Below are 21610 nucleotides of genomic sequence, written 5' to 3'. Positions count from 1 at the left end.
CACGAGAAGACACGTCTGAAAGACAAAAAACACACTTCCATGTCACATCTAAGTAGAAGCTCTACACTACAACAACGCAAAACAAGACAAAACTCAGCCCACCGTGGTATCTCTAATATCAAACATCCTCTCCTTTGCCTCTCACGCTCAGAAATTCATCTTCAATGCAATCGTCGGTTCCTTTTCTTCAACCTCTTCTCTGACTTCTTGTCTCGGTCCTTGTGATCCCTTGATCACTCTTTCCATAAAGGTCTTTTGGTCGGCATTGAGGCGCGTCACAACACCTCTGAAGGCGTTTGCGTCGTTGCTGGCGAGCTCTAGTAGTCTGGCTGCTGTTTCCTTCTGTACAGCATCGCTGGTCTCTTTTTGAGCGCGTGCGAGTAATGTGGGGATGAGAAGTGCGAAGCCTGCTAGTCTCTTCTCTGTGGGCAAGGATGAAAGGGCAGTGGTGAGACTCTGCGCGATGATAGTGCGACTCTGCTCAATGCCTTCGAGATCAGAAGGTGCAGTGAGGAAAGTCACTAGACGCGGTAACAGACGCGATAGTATAGCAGGGTGTGCGGCACCGCGAATAGGCACGACAAGTAGTGTTCGTACACAGCCTGCGGCCATCTTCGTTGTCATTGGGTTGTCAAGACATTCTGTCAGTTCGGTCACAAAGCGTAGCAGAACCGGATCGTTGGCTTCGAAAGCCGTATTTGCAGACGTGATGAGCATTGTTCCCGCGAGTATTGTGTTTTTCTCGCAAGGTAGAGACGCCTCAAATTCACGCTTCTGAGCATTTTTGAGGATCACTAAGAATCGAGAAAGGGTGCTGCGGATCTGTTTCTTGGTGTCGTCGCTGGGCTCAGTACCGACACCACTGATGAAGCGGCGGAAGATAGGTAGCGCTTGTGGAACCAAGGTCGCTTGGCAGGCACCCGTACTCATGATTGTGACGAAGATCTGGAAAATACATGCGTGAAGGTCGGCCCTGATGATAGAAGGGAAGACTTCGGAAGCATCGACCAATGCATCCAGCGAGAGTCGTGCTAGCGTGACTGCCTCGTCTGATATCTCAGCTCGCACAGGTCGAGGGCTCTCTGCCAGACCAGGAACGATGCTTGCCAATACAAGTACGATGATGCGGGTCAACTCAAAGAGTTGATCAATGTCATCGGACAAATGATCGTCCGCGCTCATACCTTGCCTTGACGAGGGATGGCCGACACACAGATTTCTTGCGATCTCAACGATCACAGTCTGCACATTGGAAGGCTCAGTGAGGATCATACGGTCGAACAGGTCCATCGTCTCGTTGAAGATCACTTCCTGGTAAATGGCGTTACCTGAGATGGAGGGGCGTAGGATTCTCTTGAGTGCCTGCAAGATTTCGAGCTTTTGGGCTCTCGCAGTTGCCGAATCTGCACCAGGCTTACTAGCGAGAGCTTCGAACGCAAGGCCGAACAACACGAAGAAGAACGCGACAGGCTCTTCACGGTAATTGATGTCGCTTCCGCGTGATACGGTGGTTGCGCCATTAGAGTCAGCTTCGGTCTTGCCATCAAGCGCATCAAACACAAACTCGCTGTCTTCATCAATCAGACTGGCAATGGCGTCCACAAGATTGAGCCACGAATCTTGGTAGAACTTGAGCAAAGTCTCGCGATTTAGCGCTGCGTACACAGTCTCGAGGTCATCCGATAGTGGTGTCGCGCTGGTGTTGTTCGAGATGTCCGGCTCGAAACGTAGGCGAGAATACTCACGAAGAGATGAAAGCCACAGCGGTGTCAATTTCGCAACGTGAGGCTTAACGACATCGACTAGGTATTTCTGCTCTGCCGTAGCAATTTGTAGGCCAGCCCATGCTGAGAATACTGACATGCGTACCATGACTTGAGCATTGGGACTGAGACCTTTCAGCTCTCCAATGGAGGATGTTTCGGTAGATCCTGCAAATGTCTCAAGAGCGGCAACCAGAATTTTCAAGATGCGGCCCATCCGGTCAATGTCTGTGACGATGCCTGTTGACACGAATGTGGCGCAAACGTTGATAGCCTCTGCTGCCAGCTCAGGAGATGAGTCGACAGCAAAGGCAGGAGTTAACGCGGAACTAATCTGGGCTTGGTATTGTTCAAGCAGCATTGCCTCGGTGAAATCGGGATCGGGTACACCACCGAATAATCTAAGGACCTGGTCGATAATATGCAGACCCAAGATGCGGAGTCCAACAACATTAGCTGTGGAAGCAGAGAATGCGACGCGTACGACATCGGAGATCCTTTGCTGGAGTGAGGCTAAGGCGGGGATATCTTCGTTTACAGCGGACTCTTTGACAACAGTATCCAAGAGGCTGTTGAGAAGATTCATACCGAACAGTCGTACTTGCCATCTCATCAGTTCCTGACTTGAGGTTGGAGCGGAGGCGTCTTCATCCTTAGTGCCTGCTCCGGCAGCGAAACCTGCGACTTCCTCATCCTGTAAGTCGGTAGCTGCTGCCTTCTTGGCTGCGGCTTCAACTTGAGAAGCTGTGTCAACACGAGCTTTGGCCTTCGTCAGGACTGCGTTGCATCTTTGAATCCAGCCTGCCGTATCTGAAAGCCCAGTCTGCGACAACCAGTTGACAAAGATTTCTTTGATCGTCTCCTGAGCAGGGTTTTGATCAAGCACGTCCCACAATTTATCCTCCAGCCCAGGGTTTGCGGTACGAACAATGTCTTCAGCATCTCGACGCATGAGGTTAGCCAGTCCACCAATAGCCATGTCACGAATCTCGGGAGATGGGGAGTCAAGGTCAATCTGTAGTCGCTTGACGTACTTCTCAAACTCCATGTGGCCTGGTGCATACATCGAGAGATTGCCCAAACACCTGGTACTCTCGACCAGCACTAGAACATCGCTCTCGGTCTGGAACTGCCGGATCAAGGTCAGCACCATGCCGCGAGGTTTCGCCATCTCAGAAAGATCTGGTCCCATCACGTTTATAATGGCGTCAACACAACAAACATTGGCTGCGGTTGTCTCCAAGTCGACTTCCAGGTTTGAGGATGCTAGCGGGCCTGTCTCAGCATTGTGCGTGTCCAGTACATACAACTGCCCAAGAAGACCAATAGTGCTTGAGACGTAACCAGAAAATGTCAAGCCGGCAGAGTCGACGATTCTCTTTAGACTTTCCAGTGCCCAGAAATGGACCAGTGGGTGGGGGTCGGCGCAGAGAGACATGAAGATACCGAGAATGGTTTTCAGATGGAAACTGGCCGCCATGCCGCCGAGTGAATTGTGAATACAAGCCAATGCAAGTGCACAGCCAGAACGAACATGAGGCTCGGTGTTCGAGACAATGGTTTCGATCAAGTAATTGATCTCGCGCGATGTAAGATCATTGCCACCGACTTCACAGAGACGGCCCAGAGCTTGCGCAGCAACATGGCGAACGCTTTCATCAGGATCGGCGACAAAGGCCTAGAGCCTACGTTAGATCAAGATACGACAAAATTATGAGTGTGCTTACATGAAGTAGATTTTGCATGTTCCTTTCTGCGTTCGCACTCTGAAGCTTACCATCCAAACCTCTGACCTGGCCAGTCAAGACTTTGCAGGTGACCAACAAAGCTAGTGCAATGTTTGCGCTCAGGGCCGCTTTCTGTGCAACGCTTTTCTGTACAGTGGATGACGTCAAGAACGAGTTGACCTGTTCGAGAATGCTATCCTGGATTCTGGGAGATTGTAGAGGGAACGCCAAAGCGAAAATCCCAATAGCACTATTCACCACTTCTGTTGCAGGAGGCTGGGGTTGGTCATAGAATTGAGGCTGTTCAGGGGCAACATAAGAAGTCGTAGAATCATGCTCCCATGCTCCGCCGATTGGTGAGAGGATCTATCGTGAATCAGTGAAGGTTTATACAGTGCGTTCCAGATATCTTACTGTTCGATCTATTAGTGCTTCGAAGCTATGTCGTGTGGACCAGTGGTCTTCTGATTCGCCTTGCTTCTCAAAGGGCAGAGGAACATAATCCAAGCCATTGATCAAACCGTTTACGCCGAAACCACTATTGTCGCCCACGCCCCAGATGCTATCAAGCGTGCCTGCTGAGCTAGCGATTGAAACGCTCAATGATGAAGGGCCAAGGCGATCCGGATCGGCGAAAGAAGCAACAGCTAGTGGGAGGACGTTCGACTGCGTTGCGATCTCTGAAGCTGCAGCGGGGCTTGCAGTCACGAGAGCAGTGTAACATTGGAAGACTCTGCGCCGCACCATGAGGTCGAAGTCAACCAGTTGTAATGCCGGAGACAGTCGCTGTGACATATCCTCAGATGTCTTTCTTTCAGGCAAGATTGCTAGGAATGTACCCGTGTTCTGTAACATGCTAGCGAGACGCCTCGACACATCAGATGTCAAGAGTTTGATGTTATAGTGCAAGAAAGCCTTGACGGATCCTAGAGCGCATTCGCGGACGTGAGCAAGGAAACTGAGTTCAAGCTGACTTTGACGTGCCATGTTCTCCTTGTTAGGAGGCGCAAGAGCATTCTTCCAAAGTAACAACAGTTGCGAAAGATGAATCTTCACGAAATTAGGTCCAAGTGACATGAGACCTCCTATCATAATCCAGGCGACCTGCACTTGAGTGCTGGAGACTCGCAAATCTGAGTTGCTGCTCGATTTAAGTAATCCAGTGGCTTGTGTGAGTACACGGGCGTAGACATCCACGGATCCGTAAAGAGGGTGTTTGTTGGAAGCGCTCAACACAGCAGCAAGGCCGTTCGCGTAGCCAGCACATCGTCTCGGACTTTGTCGAGGTCCAGTGAGAAGACCTATTTCTCGATTGACGCTATTCATGCAGATTGTCACTGTCGGGAGAAGCTGCTGAGGACAAGCCAGTACGAAAGATCTCATACACCTCGAAGCATGGACTTGTACGGTATAACTGGGATGTTGCAGGACTTGCAGCAGAGACTCGCGACAACTTTCTGATATGATGCTCACAGCAGCATCTAACCTGTCGATAAGCGAGGTCAGAGCACTTAACGCAGCCGTCAGAGTCAGTTTTCCAGGCTCTGGTCGCTCTTTGATGACTTGAGGATAGTCCTTGATGATGTCGTTCATGAGGAAGCGGGCAGCGTTCAACTGCGATGTCTCACCAAGCATGCCACCCACCACGTCTTGCAGAATAATACGAACAAATTTTCTGGTCATGAGAGTACGATATCGGTGGTATGTGAGACTCTGGTTGCTTAGCAGCTCGGTAAACAGATGTTTAGCGATCACACCGTATTGTCTCTCGACAACGCTCTCACCCAGCGCTGTCAAGATTTGCTTGTAGCATATAGCTATAGCAGCACGAGAGCGATTTGAGACTGCAGGCTTCGAGTATTGAGTAGAAAGTTGACGCATGATATCCAGCAAGCTGAAAGCTAACGAGGTGATTGGCTTGGATGATACAGGCGTAGTGGGGCGCTCCAATTCGTCTTCGCCGTCATCTGCAGCTCCCTGTTTCTTTGATTTCTTGGACTTTTTCGGAGGAAGCACGTCTCGTACTGGAGCCTCCGAGAAGCTCTTGACAAGAATGGCGGCCATGCAAGTAGAGGCAGCATGCCTGACGGAGACCGAGGAACTATCCATGGCTTTCCACAGAGCAGCTTGCAACTTGTCGAAGTCATTTGAGTTGTCGTAATAGGAAGTGTAAGTCGCTAGTTGCTCGAGGCACCAGCAAGCATTCATCTGAACCAATAGAGCCTTGTCGCTTGAAGCAGCATTACGCGCAGACTTCCAAGACTCTTTTGCGACGGTCTCGTCGATAGAGCTGCCGATACCTCTAGCGACCCTGCCCAAAGCCTTGTAGACGGCAGCCCGTAAGCCAGTATGCGTGGAGGCAGATTTGAGTATTCGCAGAACGGAGGTACAGGTCAAGCTGGACAAACTGATGGCACTGTCACCAGCAGCCTCGAAGATGGCACCCAGACAGTGAACGGCGGCATGTTTAGCCCTGAGAGGCTTCTCTTTCCCAGCGTTTAGAACGGCGACCAGGTCGTTGATAGACTCATATAGCAGCTTGCGGTTTCCCTTAGTGAAGAGGTATGCGAAGGTCGAAGCGAGGTTATTACGGATAACACGTGTTGGGGCTGGGGACGGGAGGTTGACGATTTGTAGGAGTTCCTTTTTGATCCAGACTTGCTGTGCTGAAGCTCCATCTTCGTCCAAGGAGACTGCGTAGCGAGATAGGTCCGAGGAGAAGGTCAAGAGGTATAGGTCCTGCTGTTCGGACGGGAGAGCATGAAGCTTGGCTATATCGAGCTGCAAGGTCGAGTCGGCCACCGGGGGCGGCGCATCTTGATCTGTCGCCATTGGTGATTATGATTAAGTCGTCTTCATTGCAATCAGGCAGAGGTCAATTATATAGTCATCAAAAGTACTCGTTTCAGGAGTCGGCAACCTTGCAACTGCCTTCGAGACCCCCGATGAGCCCGCCCGCATCTCGACGCTTGGCAGCTCCATGTTCAATCGCAGGTCGATCATTTCGAGCCTCCTTCCTTGTCGCATTTCATATCCTTCTTTCTTCGTTTGTCGCATTTCTGTTCTGTTTTGATTTCCATAATGCAGTCCTGTCAGTCCATCGTTCGACCTGGTCGTCAAACATATCGGTGCCTCAGTCGTCGCGCCACCTCGTTCCGAAGCTTTCACGAAGCAACCGTCTGCCAGTCGGGACATAGTAGATGGTCCAAGATCAAGCACGACAAGGCCAAAGTCGACAGTTCCAAGAACAAGGCTCGCAGTGTCTTTGCCCAGGAGATTGCCACCGCTTCCAAACTCTTTGGCGGCGATCCCGCCTTCAATCCTAGACTCGCCGATTTGATCGTCAAGGCCAACAGGGCTGGTTTCGCAAAGTCCTCGATAGAAGCAGCCATAGCCCGTGGCCAAGGACGTTCGGTGAATGGCGCTGCTCTGGAGACGGTCACACTGGAGGCTATGCTGCCCAACAATGTTGGCGTAGTGATCGATTGCGAAACCGACAGCAGACTACGAACGCTGGCCGATCTGCGTGTCATAATCAAGCAACACGGCGGTAACGTCACTCCTACAGGCTATCTTTTCACCAAGAAAGGCAGGATAATCTTTGCAAACAAGGACGGCGTCGGTGTGGACGACGTCTTCGAGTCTGCTCTGGAAGCAGACGTCCTGGACGTCGACGAAGATGGCGAAGGACGAGTCGTTGTCTACACGGAGCCCGGCGACACAAAAGCAACTGGGGAGCTGATATCCACAGCTCTAGGGCTGGATATCTCGAGTTCCGAGATCATCTCAGATGCCAACGAGGAAACGCTCGTGACACTGGATGATGGCGAAGCGACACAGGAGCTGGCCAAATTCGCAGACGCCATCCAGGACAAGGAGAGCGGAGTGCATGGCATCTACATGAACGTCAAGGAAGGCTCACTTGATCATGGAGTGTTTGCCGAACTGCAGAGCAGAATCACAGCTTGATTGTAATGTACATATAACCAGCAATATACCCCGATGTCGATATTCCCCCCTCTTACACCAAAACTCCGCCAATCCGTTCCAATCCCATAATATACAGTGTAGTGTTTTGATCGTGATGTTTGATGCGATGCGATGCGATGCGATGCGGTTACTTCAGCCATGAGAACCATCCTTGGGACTGAGAGTTGTTCGCTGGTTGTTCGGATTGGTGGTCGTGCTGGACAGATGAGTCGTCGGAGTTCTTCAATGTCTGAAGGATTGCACTGGGTTGGGCGTCGACATGTTGGTCTACGGGAGAGTGGTTACCCTCCAGCTCGAATCTTCTCTGGCGGGCAGCCAAACGGCGGGCGCGCAGTCTGGCCAGTTCTGATTGAATCTCATCCTTCTCGAAGGGGATGTGATGTGTTTCGTTCTCCTTGGGCCAAAAGTCGGGGACAGAGAAACGTTCGTCGAGGTTCGTGCCAAAGTAGTACATCCATCCAATAGGAAACATGATGTACATGCCGAACTGGAGTCGCATTAGTTGGTTGCTCGCTCTCGGGAAGAGACAGGATGGCGCGCACCTTGAAGACTTCGAGATTGGGGCCGCCCATGGTTGCGATGTGGTATAGTGCTTTGTCTGTGAATCAAGATGGCGAATTTGGGCGACTCTTGGTCACAATCGAAGGCAAGCCATCAGCAGATGCCGAGACGCCGATGGTCGTGGCTCGACATGTTCTCGCGTGCAACAAGAGTGAGAAGTGGTTGCGGCATTGACGCGACTCCCGAGAGACAAATAATCCATCCTTCACTTTTAATTCACTACCGCGCAACAGGCAAAGTGGCTTTATCATTTCGAGCCTCTCTCTTTTGCGCTCGCGCAATTCGGCACCAAGGCGCGCCCTTATTGCTGCCCCAATTCACACTCAAATATCACGCACCCTCCCAGCCCGCGACTATGCAAACGGACCAGACGGACCATATCACAACCCAGTTGAACGTGCTATCTATGCAAGACATTCCGAAGAAGACGAGGAAACCGCGAAAACCGAAAAACAAGCAGAACCAAAGTACCAAGACCAGTCAGGAGACGGCGACGAGGAGTACCTTCCGTTCCGAGCACGACCAGCACGCTCTCTTTCCTTCTGCTCTCGACATGGCCCCTCATCAGAGTCGACGGCAACACCAAGATCCGAGTCTGATCCGCTATGTGCCCTACGACTCGTTTCCTGACACTTCGTACCGCTCCTCCTCCTATCGTACTCTCAATCCTCGCGCCGACGATTATCCTCCTCCTGTCGCTCCGACAACCTTCCACTCGATAAACCGCCATCCTTCGTCCTTCTTTGTGCCTTCCTACGCTTCTCACGCCCCACCGCCTCCACCTGTTTCCCAACGCCAACCGCCCGATTTCTACACACAGCCTATATCTTTCTTCTCTCAGCCCTTCCAACAGCCAGAGATCCACCCTCAAAGAACACTAGACCCACGTCGCTCTGCTCGTCAAGCCGCCCGTCAATCTCATTCACAGCAAGAGGACGCCAGATTCTTCAGATCCCATCTTTTCCAAGCACCTCCACCGACCCACCCCATTCAAGACCCAGAGATCCGCACCCCTAGACCCTCAGACAAACGTGCTCGCACCATTGGCAAACTACTTCGCCCGACCCCCTCGCTCCCATATCTCGTCAACTCCATGGTCACATCTCCGAGACTCGACCAGCCAAAGTCTCTCCTTGTCATTCTGGATCTGAATGGTGTTTTGGCCTTCCGCAAGAAGAGGACTAAAGGCTACCACCCTAGACCGAACCTCGATCCTTTCCTCGACTACCTCTTCGCCAACCACCACGTTATGATCTGGTCAAGCGGAATGCCCGAGAACGTTGAGCGCATCATGGAGAAGATGTTGACCCCCGAGCAGCGCGAGAGATTGGTTGCCATCTGGTCGCGCGACAAACTTCGCATACCTCCCAATCTTTTCGCGGAGAAGGTCCAAGTCTACAAACAATTGAGTTGGGTCTGGGAAGATTCTACTTTACGGACAAACGCACCATTGGGAGGTTGGAGTCAAAGAGATACAGTACTGGTGGACGATTCCATCGACAAAGCTGCTGCTGAACCTCACAATCTGATCCAAGTGGACGAATTCATCAACAGCGCTGCTCAAAAGGAGAATACAACCCTGCTAGAAGTCATCGACTACCTGGAGCGTATCCGCTGGCACGAGAATGTCAGTGCGGAGATGCGTGTTGTACCTTTTATTGCACGCCAGGCTTGATCCCTTCATGTGGATAACATGACGCCGATCACTTTCTTTTACAAACTTTTCACCTTTCTCGCATTGAGAACGAGTTTTTCCAGAGATACCCCCTTTTTCGCTTTTTTCGCTTTTCTCCTTTACATGTACAGATACATAGAAATGCACATATTACATTTCTTCCACCGCCTGATTAGAACGAGAAGACTGATGAGATATGAAGAGTGTGCGGACATATTACAGGTGAGTATAGTAGTATCGCTGCTTGAGAAGCCTCAGGACCACAAGTTGGAGCCTGGAGATTGGGATATCAAATTGCATTCGGTATTGATCTATCTATGTTAACAACCTTGTCGATCGAGCCAGCCGACCAGATGCAAGCGCAGATGCAAATGCGAATGCAAAGAAAGAATTGACAAAACCATGTTTCATGCTCATCGTTCCTGCAAATCCTCACTCACTCTACATATTGGCCAAAGCGGCTTCAACAAGAGCCATAGTAGCCGAACTATGACTACTCAACTGCAAAGCCTGACTCGACCCAAGCGCAAACGGGCCAGCCCACTTCTGACCAAGCAAATTGGTACCCGACTGTCTGCTATTCGCCCAAATACTATCAGCATTCTTGGTCAAGAAACTCTTGATCTGACCGCCTGCGGCAGAAGGTTTGGCATCACGCAGCGTACGCAGACCTCTCATCATGATACCCTTGAACTGTGCGGTATCAGGGTTGCAAGAAAGATCGTTGTCGCAGAACTCTAGTGCGATTTTGTTGTTGTCCATCATGCCGTATTTGCCGGAGAGGAGTTTGGTGGCGAGGGTGTCGGCGGTGGTGAGGTAGGATGCGTCGTTTGTGGCGTGGTAGAGGGCGACCAGGGCTTGGAGGGCGACGCCTTCGATGTAGGTCAAGAAGGCGTGGTTGTTGCCGCAAGAAGGAGGGTTGCCGGTCAAGGCATCACCTTGCATGATGCCGTCGATGAGGATGTTTTGAGTGATCCAACTCCATTGGGTCTTGGCCTGGTTGATGAAGTAGGTCTTCTGGGCTGGGTAGCGGGTGGCGAGCAAAGCTGCGGCTTCCACGTAGAGCACAGTGGCGATTGTTGATGACTTGACCAGATACTTCTCGGATGGATAGGCATTGGCAAGACCGCCGCAGGGGTTGTTAGAGGGCTTGTCGTTCAGGGTGATGGCGTTGAATGAATCATTGGCGGTCTTGAGGAAGCTGCTGTCCTTCGTAACATCGTAGGTCTTGACCAACGCGACGACCCACCACAATTGATCATCGAAGAAGTCGTCCCAGGCAAGTGCGCCAGTGCTGTCCTTGTTCTGACTGTTTAAGGTGTGCTTGAAGACACCATTCGGTCCATCAGTGATGGACGTGAGGAAAGAAGAACTGTCCTTTGCACGCAGATCGGCAAGCAAGGTCAGACAATTAGCAGTGTTCCACCAGCCGGCCGACCAAAATCCCGGCCTCGGAGAATTGTAAAATGTTTGGAGTTCGGTGATTGCAGTGTGCGAGTTTGTGAGGTATTGGTTGGTTGCACGACGCTCTACCTCAGCAGGAAGGGCAGAGGCAGTTGCCGCCAGCAGCAAGGAGGAGGTAAGAAGGTTGTTAAAGAACATCGTGAAAGAATTGCTGTAATGATTGTGATAGAATGAATGTGGTGGTCGTAGTGAGCGTATATATATATCAAAGTCGACCAGAGCCTAGAATGAGCGTGCGAGACAAGATGACATGGAAAAGAAAAAGACAGATGGATAGATAATCGTTATTCAAACGTCTGGATCGTCCTACCTTTAAACAACCATATATGATTTTTCTTCGTGGCAAGAATGAATTGCCCTTTTGGTACAAGGTACTTTTCTGGATCTGAAACGCGGCTGATGGGCGTCTAATGCAGTCTGCAAGGGGCCCCCACGCGGCCTACATGGTTGCTATTCTCTTCATGCATATGTCTTTTCCACGTCCTGAGTCGCAGCAGAGTGACACTTGATGGTATCCAGAGCGTTTCGAGATCGCCACCGAATTGCCGGCTCTCGACGTTTCAAGTGAGGTAGAAGACCCGAGCATCTTGTCTCGCACAGTATATCACCGCGTCATTGCATTGAATGTGCCGTGGCCGTTTAGCAGGCAAACAGAACGGTATGTGGAGATTGTGATGGGGGTGGTGAGGTGGAGGCCGTTGAGATCTGCGGCAATAGGTGAGCGTTGGCAGACAACCCCTTTACAGCGTTCGCCCCCTATAAGACCCGACTAGAGCGGCTTAATCCGCCAGAGGTATGCATCCAAGGTGTGTGGGTGTGAAGTTGTTTGATGGTGATGGACGACGAAACACAGGTGAGCACGAGGGTGAGATGAGGGGTGCATCGCATTTTCTTGGCAGTTCGACCACGTCCCAAATCAAGGTATGCGTGCAGTCCAAGCAGTAAATCTATCGAATCTATTATTCCAATTCAAGACAGTTACAGTCTTGAAATTCAGTGATCTTGAAAGGCCAACTATCTTATAACTGCGTCCGAATTCTTATCGCCGTCTCATGCTTCAGTATTCGTCCACCCATGCAACAAACGGAAAGCAGCCAACCACTGCGGATTGTCCACCAAACTTTGGTTCCAAGCATCGTCGGAATCATACAGCAATCTTCTAGCTTCATTCTGGAACATCTCATCTGTAGGAGTGATGCCCATACTCAACTGTTGTCGTCCATATCGACCAAGATGGAATATGACCATCTCGTTCAAGGTCAAGTTGTTAGTCTGAGCGGCTGGTGCTTCCATCTCAGGGGTTAGTGGAAGAGGCGATGTTGGTTCCGAAGGCTCAGATGGCATTGCTGTCAGTCGTGATGAGATTTGTGCCACATGATCTCTGACCACATGGCTAGTAGATGAGAAAGGCACGATCGTCTCTGTTTCATCGCCAATGAGATATGGGGGAATGGCATTCGTGACTTTCGCGGCGATTTCAGGCTCGAATTCATGATCGCCACGCCAGTCTTTCATGGTACGCCCAGCACGGAAGTGAGCAGCGATATGCTCGGTTCGTTCGTCCCAATTTGTCATTCTGCGATCACAGAAGCCACAGCGAGAAGTAATATTTGGACCTTGAGTCTTCCAATCATCAATGATTGGCATGGTCTGCAGTCGATGAAACAACCGAAGATGCTGGACCAGATGGTCCTTGCGATTGAACTGCCTTCGAGAGCTCCTTACACAGTTGCTGTGGTCGTGAGTGTCTAGGTGTTCTAGAGTGGGATCTAGCATGTTGCAATATGCGCACAAGTTTCTGCCAGTTGCTTCCGAGAAGACCGAACCTCCTTGTGGACAACAAATCCATACCTCCAGATTGAGATGTAGTGAACGCTCATGTCTAGACCAGTCGTAGCGTTTGTAGAACGTATCGCAGCAGAATGTGCATTTGAAGATGTGTGCCTTGTCGGATTGTGTCTTCGGCTTGCGTGTTCTTTGCGGTCTTCTTCGAGTCGAACGTGATCTAGCGGAGACACTAGACGCTGCCGAGTTTGAAGATCGAACAGACGGCGAACTCGCTGCACTTTCGATACTGGTGATAGATCCTGGTCGACTTCGGCGACCTCTACCTGGATAGAACACTTCGGCAGGCTGACTAACATGATTTGAATCCAAGGACTCAAACTCTGTACTTTGTAGTGCTCTCTCTACTGCCGCCATAGAGACATAGTCGTCTTCTGGAGGGGAGTTCTGGTATCTTTGTAACGGATCGTAGCGCTCAGCCGGTGCTTCTGGGATAGGCATGCTTGAGGTCGTGTTGCTGCTACCCATGCGATTCAAGCGATACCGGCTCCGACGGCGGGGAAGACCACTGTGTGTTTCTCTTCGCATGTCTGCAAGAAGCTGGCTCCAAGATCTGCCCGATCTCTGGATCTCTCTGCTAGCCAAGGACGATGCCAGAGGGGCATTTTCAGACATTCCATCCATGAATCCATTGCTCCAGCCATGTGGTGTTTCCAGGCCTTGTCCAACAGCAGTCCCCATGTAGTCATAGGATGGCTCGAGGGGTGCCGGGCTATCTAGAGGAGACATCATCGACGCAAAGTCCGTCGTCGTAAGCTCGGAATTTGGAATGTACAGATTGCTAAGACTCGTGTAGTCAAAGGGAGCGTTCGAAAAGTCGTCCAAGGTCGGATTTTGATCAAGCACGCCCAGTGACTCGTTCATGTCTCCGAACGTCGAATAAGGTGGTTGCTGATGAGCATGGCTTCCCGAATGGGTTTCATGATCGTCATTTTGAGCCATGCCTCCTCCCGTTTGGTTTGATTGCAAATTATCCATGTTCATTACTGAACGGTTTCGAGTCGCCGACTTCGCTTATGTGGCCAAAGTATGACGGATCCTGCAGCATGTTGAAAAGACTTGAGGTTGATAAGGCGCCTGAGATGGAGGGGTAAGATGGCGTAGGGAGCAGGATTAGAGGGGTTTGGCGATATTTTCGATCATGCTTTGCGGGTCACCCTGTCATCGACAAGCACATAGCGTACCACCCCCATCTCTCCTCATGTCCTCGTTGGCAATGGTTATAGAGCAATCTAATATATGTAGGGGAGGTTCTTATGATAGGGTAGGCCTAACATAGAGCATAGGCCTTGTCAAGGGGATGTTGTTGTTGTTGATGGAGACTTTCTGGCTTCGTTCAGTCATTGTAGCATCGTTGGTTTCATTACTCATATCATCTACAGGTAGCTCTTCGTCTTGGCCATGTGTACACCGTGAGCCCAATGGAACAACTTTGCGCTGACCATGTACCCATCCATCTTGCTGTACTCGACCAACTTCTCATAGAGGTCAGCCAGCGGCACAACGACACGCTCAATGTGTTCACCCTCATCAAGCTGTTGTTCAGGCTCCTTGTCTCCCTCCTTGAGGTGCACCTCCATCATAGCCAGCTGCATATTCGCACTTGTCATACCAGGGTCTGCCGAAACAATGGGGCTGACAGATGTGACTTTGCCTTCATATCCAGTCTCTTCCCTCAACTCTCTGACGGCCGCATCTTCCACGCTCTCGTTTGCGTCGACCAGACCAGCGGGCCACTCGACCGAGATGGCATCGATCGGTGGACGGTATTGAAGTACGAGGATCGTGTTAGGTGGTTTACTCGGGTGGAGGATGATGTTGCCCATAGCTACTGCGTCGACACCAGCCGAGCCGCGGGTCTTGCGTGAAGCGACTTCCCAGGTTCGTGACTTGTTGCTTTGGTCTGTCCAGTTGATCTTGCGAAGAGCGACCCACTTGGTGTCTGACGTAGATACATCTTCGATGCTGTGGATGGTGCCCTTTTGTGCCTTCATGGTTGCTGCTACTTGCGAAAAGAAGCGCTGGGTGATGGATGCGTTGCTTATGCGACTGGACGAGAAAGTGGGCTTGGAGACCAAGCGTAGAGCTGTACGGTTCAGCATTGATTCAGGTTGCTCAATTTGTGACCAAGTCTAAGGTGTACGTACAAGTTCCCGGTGGTGCGCGTGTTTACTGATGGTAGGGAAAGTTGATGATGCTGTGTATTCGCACACGTCATTTGCGCCAACTTTGGCTGTGCCATTCCGCCGTATATTTCACAACGAGTTATACACTGATTATGCACCCGGGGAGGAAGAAGGATCAAAGTGATGGGCATAAAATGTTTGCAGGTCTACATCGTAGACAGGACCATTATACAATCTCGTCTTGATCATCCTACATGCATGATATATACCGTCGTAACTCGTCATTCACAGTCCTTCCATATTAACCACAGCGCCTATATTGCGTCCTTTCCAGCTCTCCGATTTTTATACATGAGTACCCTTCAATAATTCCCGGAGTTCAGCTGCCTTGACCAACTTGCAGCTTGTGCCCTCACAGATCTGAACCATATCCTTGTTTTGGTCAATCGAGCTGAGAAGCTCGTTTCTCTGTCGGAGCCAATCGCTCTTGCTATCGCCACCTAGTCTGACCACTGTCGAGCCGGGGCGAACCATCTGCTGAAGCTGTTTTAGAGCACCCTGAACTTCAGAGCTAGACTCGGTTCCCGAAATCACGATAGGCTTGACGTCGAGTTGTGAGTTGACAATGACGCCCATCAGGCCAGTAAAGAGGCCGGGGTGCTGCACCATCTCAACCTCGAAGGCTTTGGCCGTGCGTTTGGCAAGGCTAGAGTAGCGAGAATCGTCGAGCAAAGAAGACAACTTGAACAGGTTCGTTGCGCTGACGCCATTGGCACTAGGCTCCGCGTTGTCCATGGCGTCCTTGCTGCGAATCAAAATGTCGGGTGCATGAGCCGGTGTGCCAAAGAAGCCACCTCTTGTCTCGCTCTCGTTGTCAGCGAAATGCTTGATCTGCGATTGTTGTAGCTCATCGGCCCATTGAAGGTAGGAGTCGTCGAAGGTGGCCTCGTAAAGGTCAATCAGACCACTGATGAGGAATGCATAATCATCAGCAAATCCTGCAGTGGCACCTGGACCTTCGCGGTATACACGCCGTAATGTTTGAGATTCCGAGTCGTAAAGCTCCTTTCTGATGAAGTTGGCCGCCAAAATCGCAGCCTCGAGGTACTTCTTCGATGCTTGCGTGTCAGATTCCTTCAAGGCTGCACTGGTACGAGCGAGACCGCCAATGGCCAGACCGTTCCAGGAAACAACAATCTTGTCGTCAAGAAGGGGACGAGGACGATGCTGATCACGCCAGTCTGACAGTCTTTGACGACCAGTCTGGATGGCACTTTCTGCGTCGTGCTTAGACAAACCAAATTGCTGGGCAAGATCCGAAATCGATGAAGTCACACAAAGCGTGTTAAGTCCCTTGAGCTCGCCCTGAATGTCATGCTTTGGGCTGACATTTCCGTTAGGCTTTACGTTCCAGTACTTGGCGAGGATTTCGGCGAGTTTCTCGTCACCCAGAGCCTTGCCAAATTCTGAGTGCGACCACACATAGAAAGCACCCTCCTTGTGCTCCTTTTCCGAGGCGCTTGGCGCGCTATCAGCATCTTCGGAGGCATGGAAACCACCATTAGAGGAATGAATAGGTGGTGAAGTCAGGTATGTAGCGATGTCATGAACCATATCAAGGAAGAGAGGGTTCTTGGTTATCAGCCATGCATCGAGGTAGACGGGTAATAGCTGAGCGTTGTCATAAAGCCTGTGTATCGGTCAGCTTGGCTCAATTGAACGGTCTTCAAGGCGTACATCTTCTCGAAATGTGGCAAACTCCAGTCTTTAGTGACGGAGTATCTGGCAAAGCCATTGCCAACCTGATCCTTGATTCCACCCTTCGCCATGTTTTCGAGAGTCTTGACGACCATCTTTTGAGCATTCTGTACAGCATCGTCGCCAACAACGTCTTTGACAATGCCATCCCATTCACTCAGCCTCAACAGGAAGGATAGATGCGAAGGAGTGGGAAACTTTGGAGCACCACCAAAGCCGCCATGTTGTTCGTCATATCTGGAGTGGTAGTGGTCATAGGCTTCTTCTAAAAGTTCCAGCTCGAGGCTGTCGTCGCTTCCATCAACGCCCTCGCCAGATCTCCTGCCGGAAAGCGTACCCTCCTGAGCGAATTGCCTCAGCTGGTCGGTAATGTTGGAAGCACTTTCTCTGCATCGCGACTCTTGCTCTTTCCAGGCGCTAGCCACTTTGGTCAAGATGGCTTCAAAACCACCACCATGATGAGCACGCTCGCTCTTCGGACCAGGCCAGTAGGTACCACCAAACAGAGGTTGTAGGTCCGGGGTAACGAATACGTTCAGTGGCCAGCCACCGCCACCGGTAGTAGCCTGCAAGAAGTCCATGTAGACCTTATCAACATCAGGACGTTCCTCGCGATCGACCTTGACAGGGATGAAGTGTTCGTTGAGCAGTTGAGCGATGCGGTCATTCATAAAACTCTCATGAGCCATGACATGGCACCAATGGCATGCGGAATAGCCAATCGAGACGAAGAGCAGGCGGTTAGTTCGCTTGGACAATTCGAGCGTTTCCGGGCTCCAAAGTTGCCATGCGGTAGGGTTGTTCGCGTGCGACCGGACATAGGGCGACTTGCTGTCATTGCATCGGTTGCTCAGCGACACGAAGCCGCCTTTGGAGGATGCGGAAGCCATGGCTCGGACGGGGGAGACGCGACGATAGGGGCGAAGATGAGATGGCGAGGCGACCGAGAGAGCTGCCGATAGTCCGAGACGCGATGACAATGGCATGCGCCTGTTGATGCTGCGTGCTGTGTCTGGTACTGTAAGGTCGAATTGCAAAAGTCGTTAAACCGTAATCTCCAGACAAGAGGCTCAATCCATCCGATCTTGCGTCATTTTTGGGGCTCTCCGCCCTCGGTGAGATCCGCCCTCCTCCTCCACATCCACATCCACCATGAACCCCCAAGACCCGTACTCGGTTCTGTCCGAGCATCATCTCTGTCCATCCGTGGAGGTCTCTGGGGGATGTTCGTTCATACAGAGCACGCATATCTCGATTGGCCGTTGGCCCTTTGCCTTCGACAACTCCATACCTAGGAAACATGGATAACGGAGCGCTTTGCGAAGAGGTCCAACCTCCAAGCAGTTGGTCCATGAGAACATCGTCAGCCACTTGATCGCAGAATCACATTGAACTAATTATTGGAAACTTCAGGGACGGGACTGAGAGTAAAAAGTCATTGCTCGTTTCATCGGCGAATTTCATTTCGAAGAAGCGAAAGCTACAAAGTTTTTGACCACAAACCATGCGATCCATCACATCCCGTGAAAAAATATTGACACTGAAGGCGAGTAGTAAAAAAGTCGTGAACAGATTGCTGACTGTGTCAGTAACCATATCCTCTGTTTTTTTGGAGGGCGAATGAAGAATCCAGTCCCACTTGCCCACAAACTCCCCCACATGCAATCAACAAAGAAAAGAAACGAAGAAAGATAAAATATGTGACTTCCGTTGCCATCAAGACAACTTCTTTGGAAAGCCCAGCACTGTGAGGAGAAGAGAAGTGTTTGCCGTCAAGAGTCGTCAGGCAACTTTGAGAGCTGCGTCGCCTGGACTATCCCTTACAGGTTGTATGACCAGTTTTGGGTAGGCTTGTTGAGCGAAGCACCAATGTTCTGGGCGTATTCACCGGCGTAGTTACCTATGAGGATGTTAGTATATAATTTGAGTGTCTGTCATAGTGGAGGAACGTACCAGGGCTGCCGTAGTTGCAAACGGTGAAGTGAGGAGAAACGTATTGACCAACGTTGGCAAGGCCGCCAGAGCAGTACTGAGTAGCGCAGCCAACCTTGGTGGTTCCCTTCCAGACGAGCTGAGAGAAGTGGCCCCACTTCTCGAAGTTGGTCATATCGGGGTTGGCCTGGCCGTAGAGGTTGTTGAAGTAACCGACCTCACCGTTGTAGAAGAGCTCAGTGATGACGGCAGAGACATTGTTGGCCTCGACACCAGCGGCAATGTTCTGACCGTAGCCACCGCCGTTGACATCCATGCTGTGGGCGTAGACGCAGGTGGCAGCGATCTTGGCGGCGGTGTTGGCGAGGTCAGTGTCCCAGGTAAGGGCGGGAGCCGAGTGGTTGGCACGGTGAACATTGTGGTGGTCAACAACGCGCTGCTGGTAGGTGGTAGCCTTGCCAGCGGGGGCGGCGGCAGTGGTGCTAGCCTGTATCGAAGTTTTAGCAACGCTGATCAACGTGGATGATGAAACCTTTGTCAAAGATGAAGTTGATGACGATTTGGAAAGAGACGATGAAGACTTGGTGGCAGTGGAGAAGGTAGCGGAAGATAGGCGAGATGAGGTGGATGAGGTCTTGACGGAGGAGGACGAAGGCTTGGAGGAGGAGGAGGAGGCTGATGATGATGAAGAAGAAGATTTGATAGAAGGGAGGAAAGAGGAGGATGGAGATTTGGTAGAAGATGAGGGCGTGAATGAACTGGAGAGGGGTGCAACAGATGACTCGCGCTTGCAAGCATTGCGTGAGGCAGAAACAGCGGCAACGCGTTCAACAGTAGACAAGGGGAGGGAAGAGACCTTTTTGGTACTCGATGATGTCTTCTTGGAGGTCGTGGAAGCCTTCTTCGTTGAAATGGGAGTTCCCTTCTGGGTTGTCGACACCTTCACCGACGAAGAAACCTTCTTACTCGTTGAAGTTGCCTTCTTCGAGGAGGTGACAGTAATCTTCTTCGTCGTCGAAAGTGCCTTCACCGTCGAGGTTCTCTTGATCGTCGAAGTGGCACGCTTGACTTGGGAGGAGGAGGCAGGACGGAACATCTGAGCCATAAGGCTTTCGAAGTTCACACGGGGGTGTAACGAGTCACGAGAAAGAAGATGATGAAACGATTCAAGTAAGCTCACCTCAGTGGTGGCTGCAGGAGCAGCAGAAGAAGTAGCAACAGCAGTGGTGGGTTCAGCAGATGGAGTCACGACCCAGGTAGAGGCCCAAGAGGAGGTCCAAGCGCTAGTGTAGCCTTGAGCAGGAATGGCGGCCTTGGAAACGGCGGACGAGGAGGCAGCGGCGACTGAAGTGGCCGAAGACACGACGGTGGCAGCGGGAGCCTCTGAGGTGACGACTGTGACGACAGGGGCAGCCGACGACTGAGCAGCCTTGGACCAGGAGTGGCGGTGTCCGTAGTGCTGAGAAGTGAGGACGGCCTCAGTCGTGGCAGCAGGGGCGGACTGCTCAACAGGAGTGGTTGCGGCGGCTGCAGAGACGGTGACAGGGACAGTTACACCCTCGGTCTCGGTGACATAGACAGTCTCGTAGGCGACATCGTAGACGGTGTCGATCTCAAGGTCGCGCTTGAAGATTGGGCTGGCAAAGGCGCTGGCAGCCAGGGCGGCTCCAGTGATCAAGGTAGAAGTGCGCATAATGATTCTTTGTAATTTGTTGATTGTAGTTGATGTGAGTTATTCGTATTGAGGGATACCAGATCCGGGTAATGTGGAAGACTTGAAAGACTGGTAGGCCAGATGTTAGTGACCACTGCTACTGCTGCTGCGTTCTTCTGCTACTGCTTTGATCTTTCCAGAAGATAGCAGAGGCAGGCAGCTTTTATCTATTCGCGATTGTAGAGAGTGATTGGGGCAAACGGGAGGTGAATTGACGATGAACACGGCCAGAGTGTTCGGCTTGCAATAATACCGTTCGTTGTCTCTGACAGGGACCGTAACGGTGTGCTCACCAGGGAACGAATGTGTGTGGAGGATATGGGCTGGATCTTATCGATCTTCAAGGGCGAACGGTGTTGTTTATATAACGGGCAGGGTGATGGATGGGATTCTTGGAAGAGTGCGTACTTACGTGAAAGTCCTCACGGAGGGAATGGCTTGCAGAGAGTGTGGTGGAAAAAGAGTGAAATGCAACCGTAAAGGCGCGTGAACGAGTGACAAGAAAGAAGCGGTGGTGGACAACGAGAGAGAAGCTGATGTGGCAGCGTGGTGGGCGACTTTTGAAGTGGTGGTAGACGGGGGCTAAAACGCTAGTGGCCGCACGACTCCTGTGACCGGGATGTTAGTGAAAGTGGAACTTGATGAAACACTCTCCGCAAATGCAGGTGGCTGTCGATTGCGTACGAGCACCGTTAGAACGCCTCGCTGGGCAGACGGCTCCTTTGTATAAGGTTCACTGCAGCTGAGTACGGACAGGTTGGCTGGCTCGGGCTTCAGGGGAGTGTGGCATTCTTTTACTGTTCCGAAGTCTAGACAAGATTCAGGAGACTAGGCTTGACATGTGGTTCGAATGCCACTCCTTGCTTGTTGGTCGGTCGTGGAATGTGTTTCTTGATTCAAACCTCCAGACCCCCAACATCCATCTCCTCCGCAACCATTTCATCACTGGGAATCGTAGCAATGTAAATCATGTAACAAAGGACTGGAAAGCCGTGATTGCCTAATGTCCAAGCCGCGTTAGTAAAGCTCTCCCAGGTCCAACCGCGGCCCGGCGC

At 51.3% G+C, this 21610-nt stretch overlaps 10 protein-coding genes across 10 annotated transcripts; 2 read left to right on the top strand and 8 right to left on the bottom strand.

Annotated features, from left to right (window-relative positions):
• Positions 1–92: 92 nt before the first annotated feature.
• On the bottom strand, positions 93–6392 carry M438DRAFT_293748 (ARM repeat-containing protein). Its single transcript, XM_029901828.1, has 3 exons — positions 3905–6392; positions 3491–3856; positions 93–3441 (listed from the first exon to the last, which is right to left on the bottom strand). The coding sequence occupies exons 1-3, from the start codon at positions 6320–6322 to the stop codon at positions 148–150; spliced, it is 6078 nt and encodes a 2025-aa protein (XP_029761996.1). The 5' UTR covers positions 6323–6392; the 3' UTR covers positions 93–147.
• Positions 6393–6571: 179 nt separating this feature from the next.
• Positions 6572–7459, top strand: M438DRAFT_270357 (YebC-like protein; the record flags this gene model as incomplete). Its single annotated transcript, XM_029900383.1, has 1 exon — positions 6572–7459. The coding sequence occupies one exon, from the start codon at positions 6572–6574 to the stop codon at positions 7457–7459; it is 888 nt and encodes a 295-aa protein (XP_029761995.1).
• Positions 7460–7778: 319 nt separating this feature from the next.
• On the bottom strand, positions 7779–8052 carry M438DRAFT_261572 (uncharacterized protein; the record flags this gene model as incomplete). The annotated part of the gene is made up of 2 exons (XM_029899783.1): positions 7779–7967; positions 8023–8052. Coding segments are annotated over 2 exons (219 nt in total), but the record flags the coding sequence as incomplete, so codon positions are not given.
• Positions 8053–9095: 1043 nt separating this feature from the next.
• Positions 9096–9716, top strand: M438DRAFT_270131 (HAD-like protein; the record flags this gene model as incomplete). Its single annotated transcript, XM_029900365.1, has 1 exon — positions 9096–9716. A coding segment is annotated over one exon (621 nt), but the record flags the coding sequence as incomplete, so codon positions are not given.
• Positions 9717–9997: 281 nt separating this feature from the next.
• On the bottom strand, positions 9998–11396 carry M438DRAFT_344250 (uncharacterized protein). The gene has a single exon (XM_029905177.1). The coding sequence runs from the start codon at positions 11316–11318 to the stop codon at positions 10158–10160; it is 1161 nt and encodes a 386-aa protein (XP_029761992.1). The 5' UTR covers positions 11319–11396; the 3' UTR covers positions 9998–10157.
• A 649-nt stretch (positions 11397–12045) lies between these two features.
• M438DRAFT_344249 (uncharacterized protein) lies at positions 12046–14065 on the bottom strand. The gene has a single exon (XM_029905176.1). The coding sequence runs from the start codon at positions 14001–14003 to the stop codon at positions 12231–12233; it is 1773 nt and encodes a 590-aa protein (XP_029761991.1). The 5' UTR covers positions 14004–14065; the 3' UTR covers positions 12046–12230.
• Positions 14066–14366: 301 nt separating this feature from the next.
• On the bottom strand, positions 14367–15203 carry M438DRAFT_315739 (ADP-ribose pyrophosphatase). The gene is made up of 2 exons (XM_029902662.1): positions 15173–15203; positions 14367–15111 (listed from the first exon to the last, which is right to left on the bottom strand). Exon 2 carries the CDS (start codon positions 15017–15019, stop codon positions 14402–14404), a length of 618 nt encoding a protein of 205 aa, XP_029761990.1. The 5' UTR covers positions 15020–15111; positions 15173–15203; the 3' UTR covers positions 14367–14401.
• A 129-nt stretch (positions 15204–15332) lies between these two features.
• Positions 15333–17931, bottom strand: M438DRAFT_344247 (uncharacterized protein). The gene is made up of 2 exons (XM_029905175.1): positions 16889–17931; positions 15333–16841 (listed from the first exon to the last, which is right to left on the bottom strand). The coding sequence occupies exons 1-2, from the start codon at positions 17893–17895 to the stop codon at positions 15497–15499; spliced, it is 2352 nt and encodes a 783-aa protein (XP_029761989.1). The 5' UTR covers positions 17896–17931; the 3' UTR covers positions 15333–15496.
• A 323-nt stretch (positions 17932–18254) lies between these two features.
• M438DRAFT_185159 (uncharacterized protein) lies at positions 18255–18657 on the bottom strand. Its single transcript, XM_029899218.1, has one exon. The coding sequence runs from the start codon at positions 18503–18505 to the stop codon at positions 18293–18295; it is 213 nt and encodes a 70-aa protein (XP_029761988.1). The 5' UTR covers positions 18506–18657; the 3' UTR covers positions 18255–18292.
• A 72-nt stretch (positions 18658–18729) lies between these two features.
• M438DRAFT_270933 (PR-1-like protein) lies at positions 18730–20534 on the bottom strand (the record flags this gene model as incomplete). The annotated part of the gene is made up of 3 exons (XM_029900442.1): positions 18730–18809; positions 18863–19328; positions 20205–20534. The coding sequence occupies 3 exons, from the start codon at positions 20532–20534 to the stop codon at positions 18730–18732; spliced, it is 876 nt and encodes a 291-aa protein (XP_029761987.1).
• Positions 20535–21610: the final 1076 nt, after the last annotated feature.

This window comes from Aureobasidium pullulans, assembly GCF_000721785.1.
Source record: "Aureobasidium pullulans EXF-150 unplaced genomic scaffold scaffold_6, whole genome shotgun sequence".
Classification (NCBI taxonomy): domain Eukaryota; kingdom Fungi; phylum Ascomycota; class Dothideomycetes; order Dothideales; family Saccotheciaceae; genus Aureobasidium; species Aureobasidium pullulans.
This window is presented reverse-complemented; position numbering and strand designations above follow the sequence as displayed.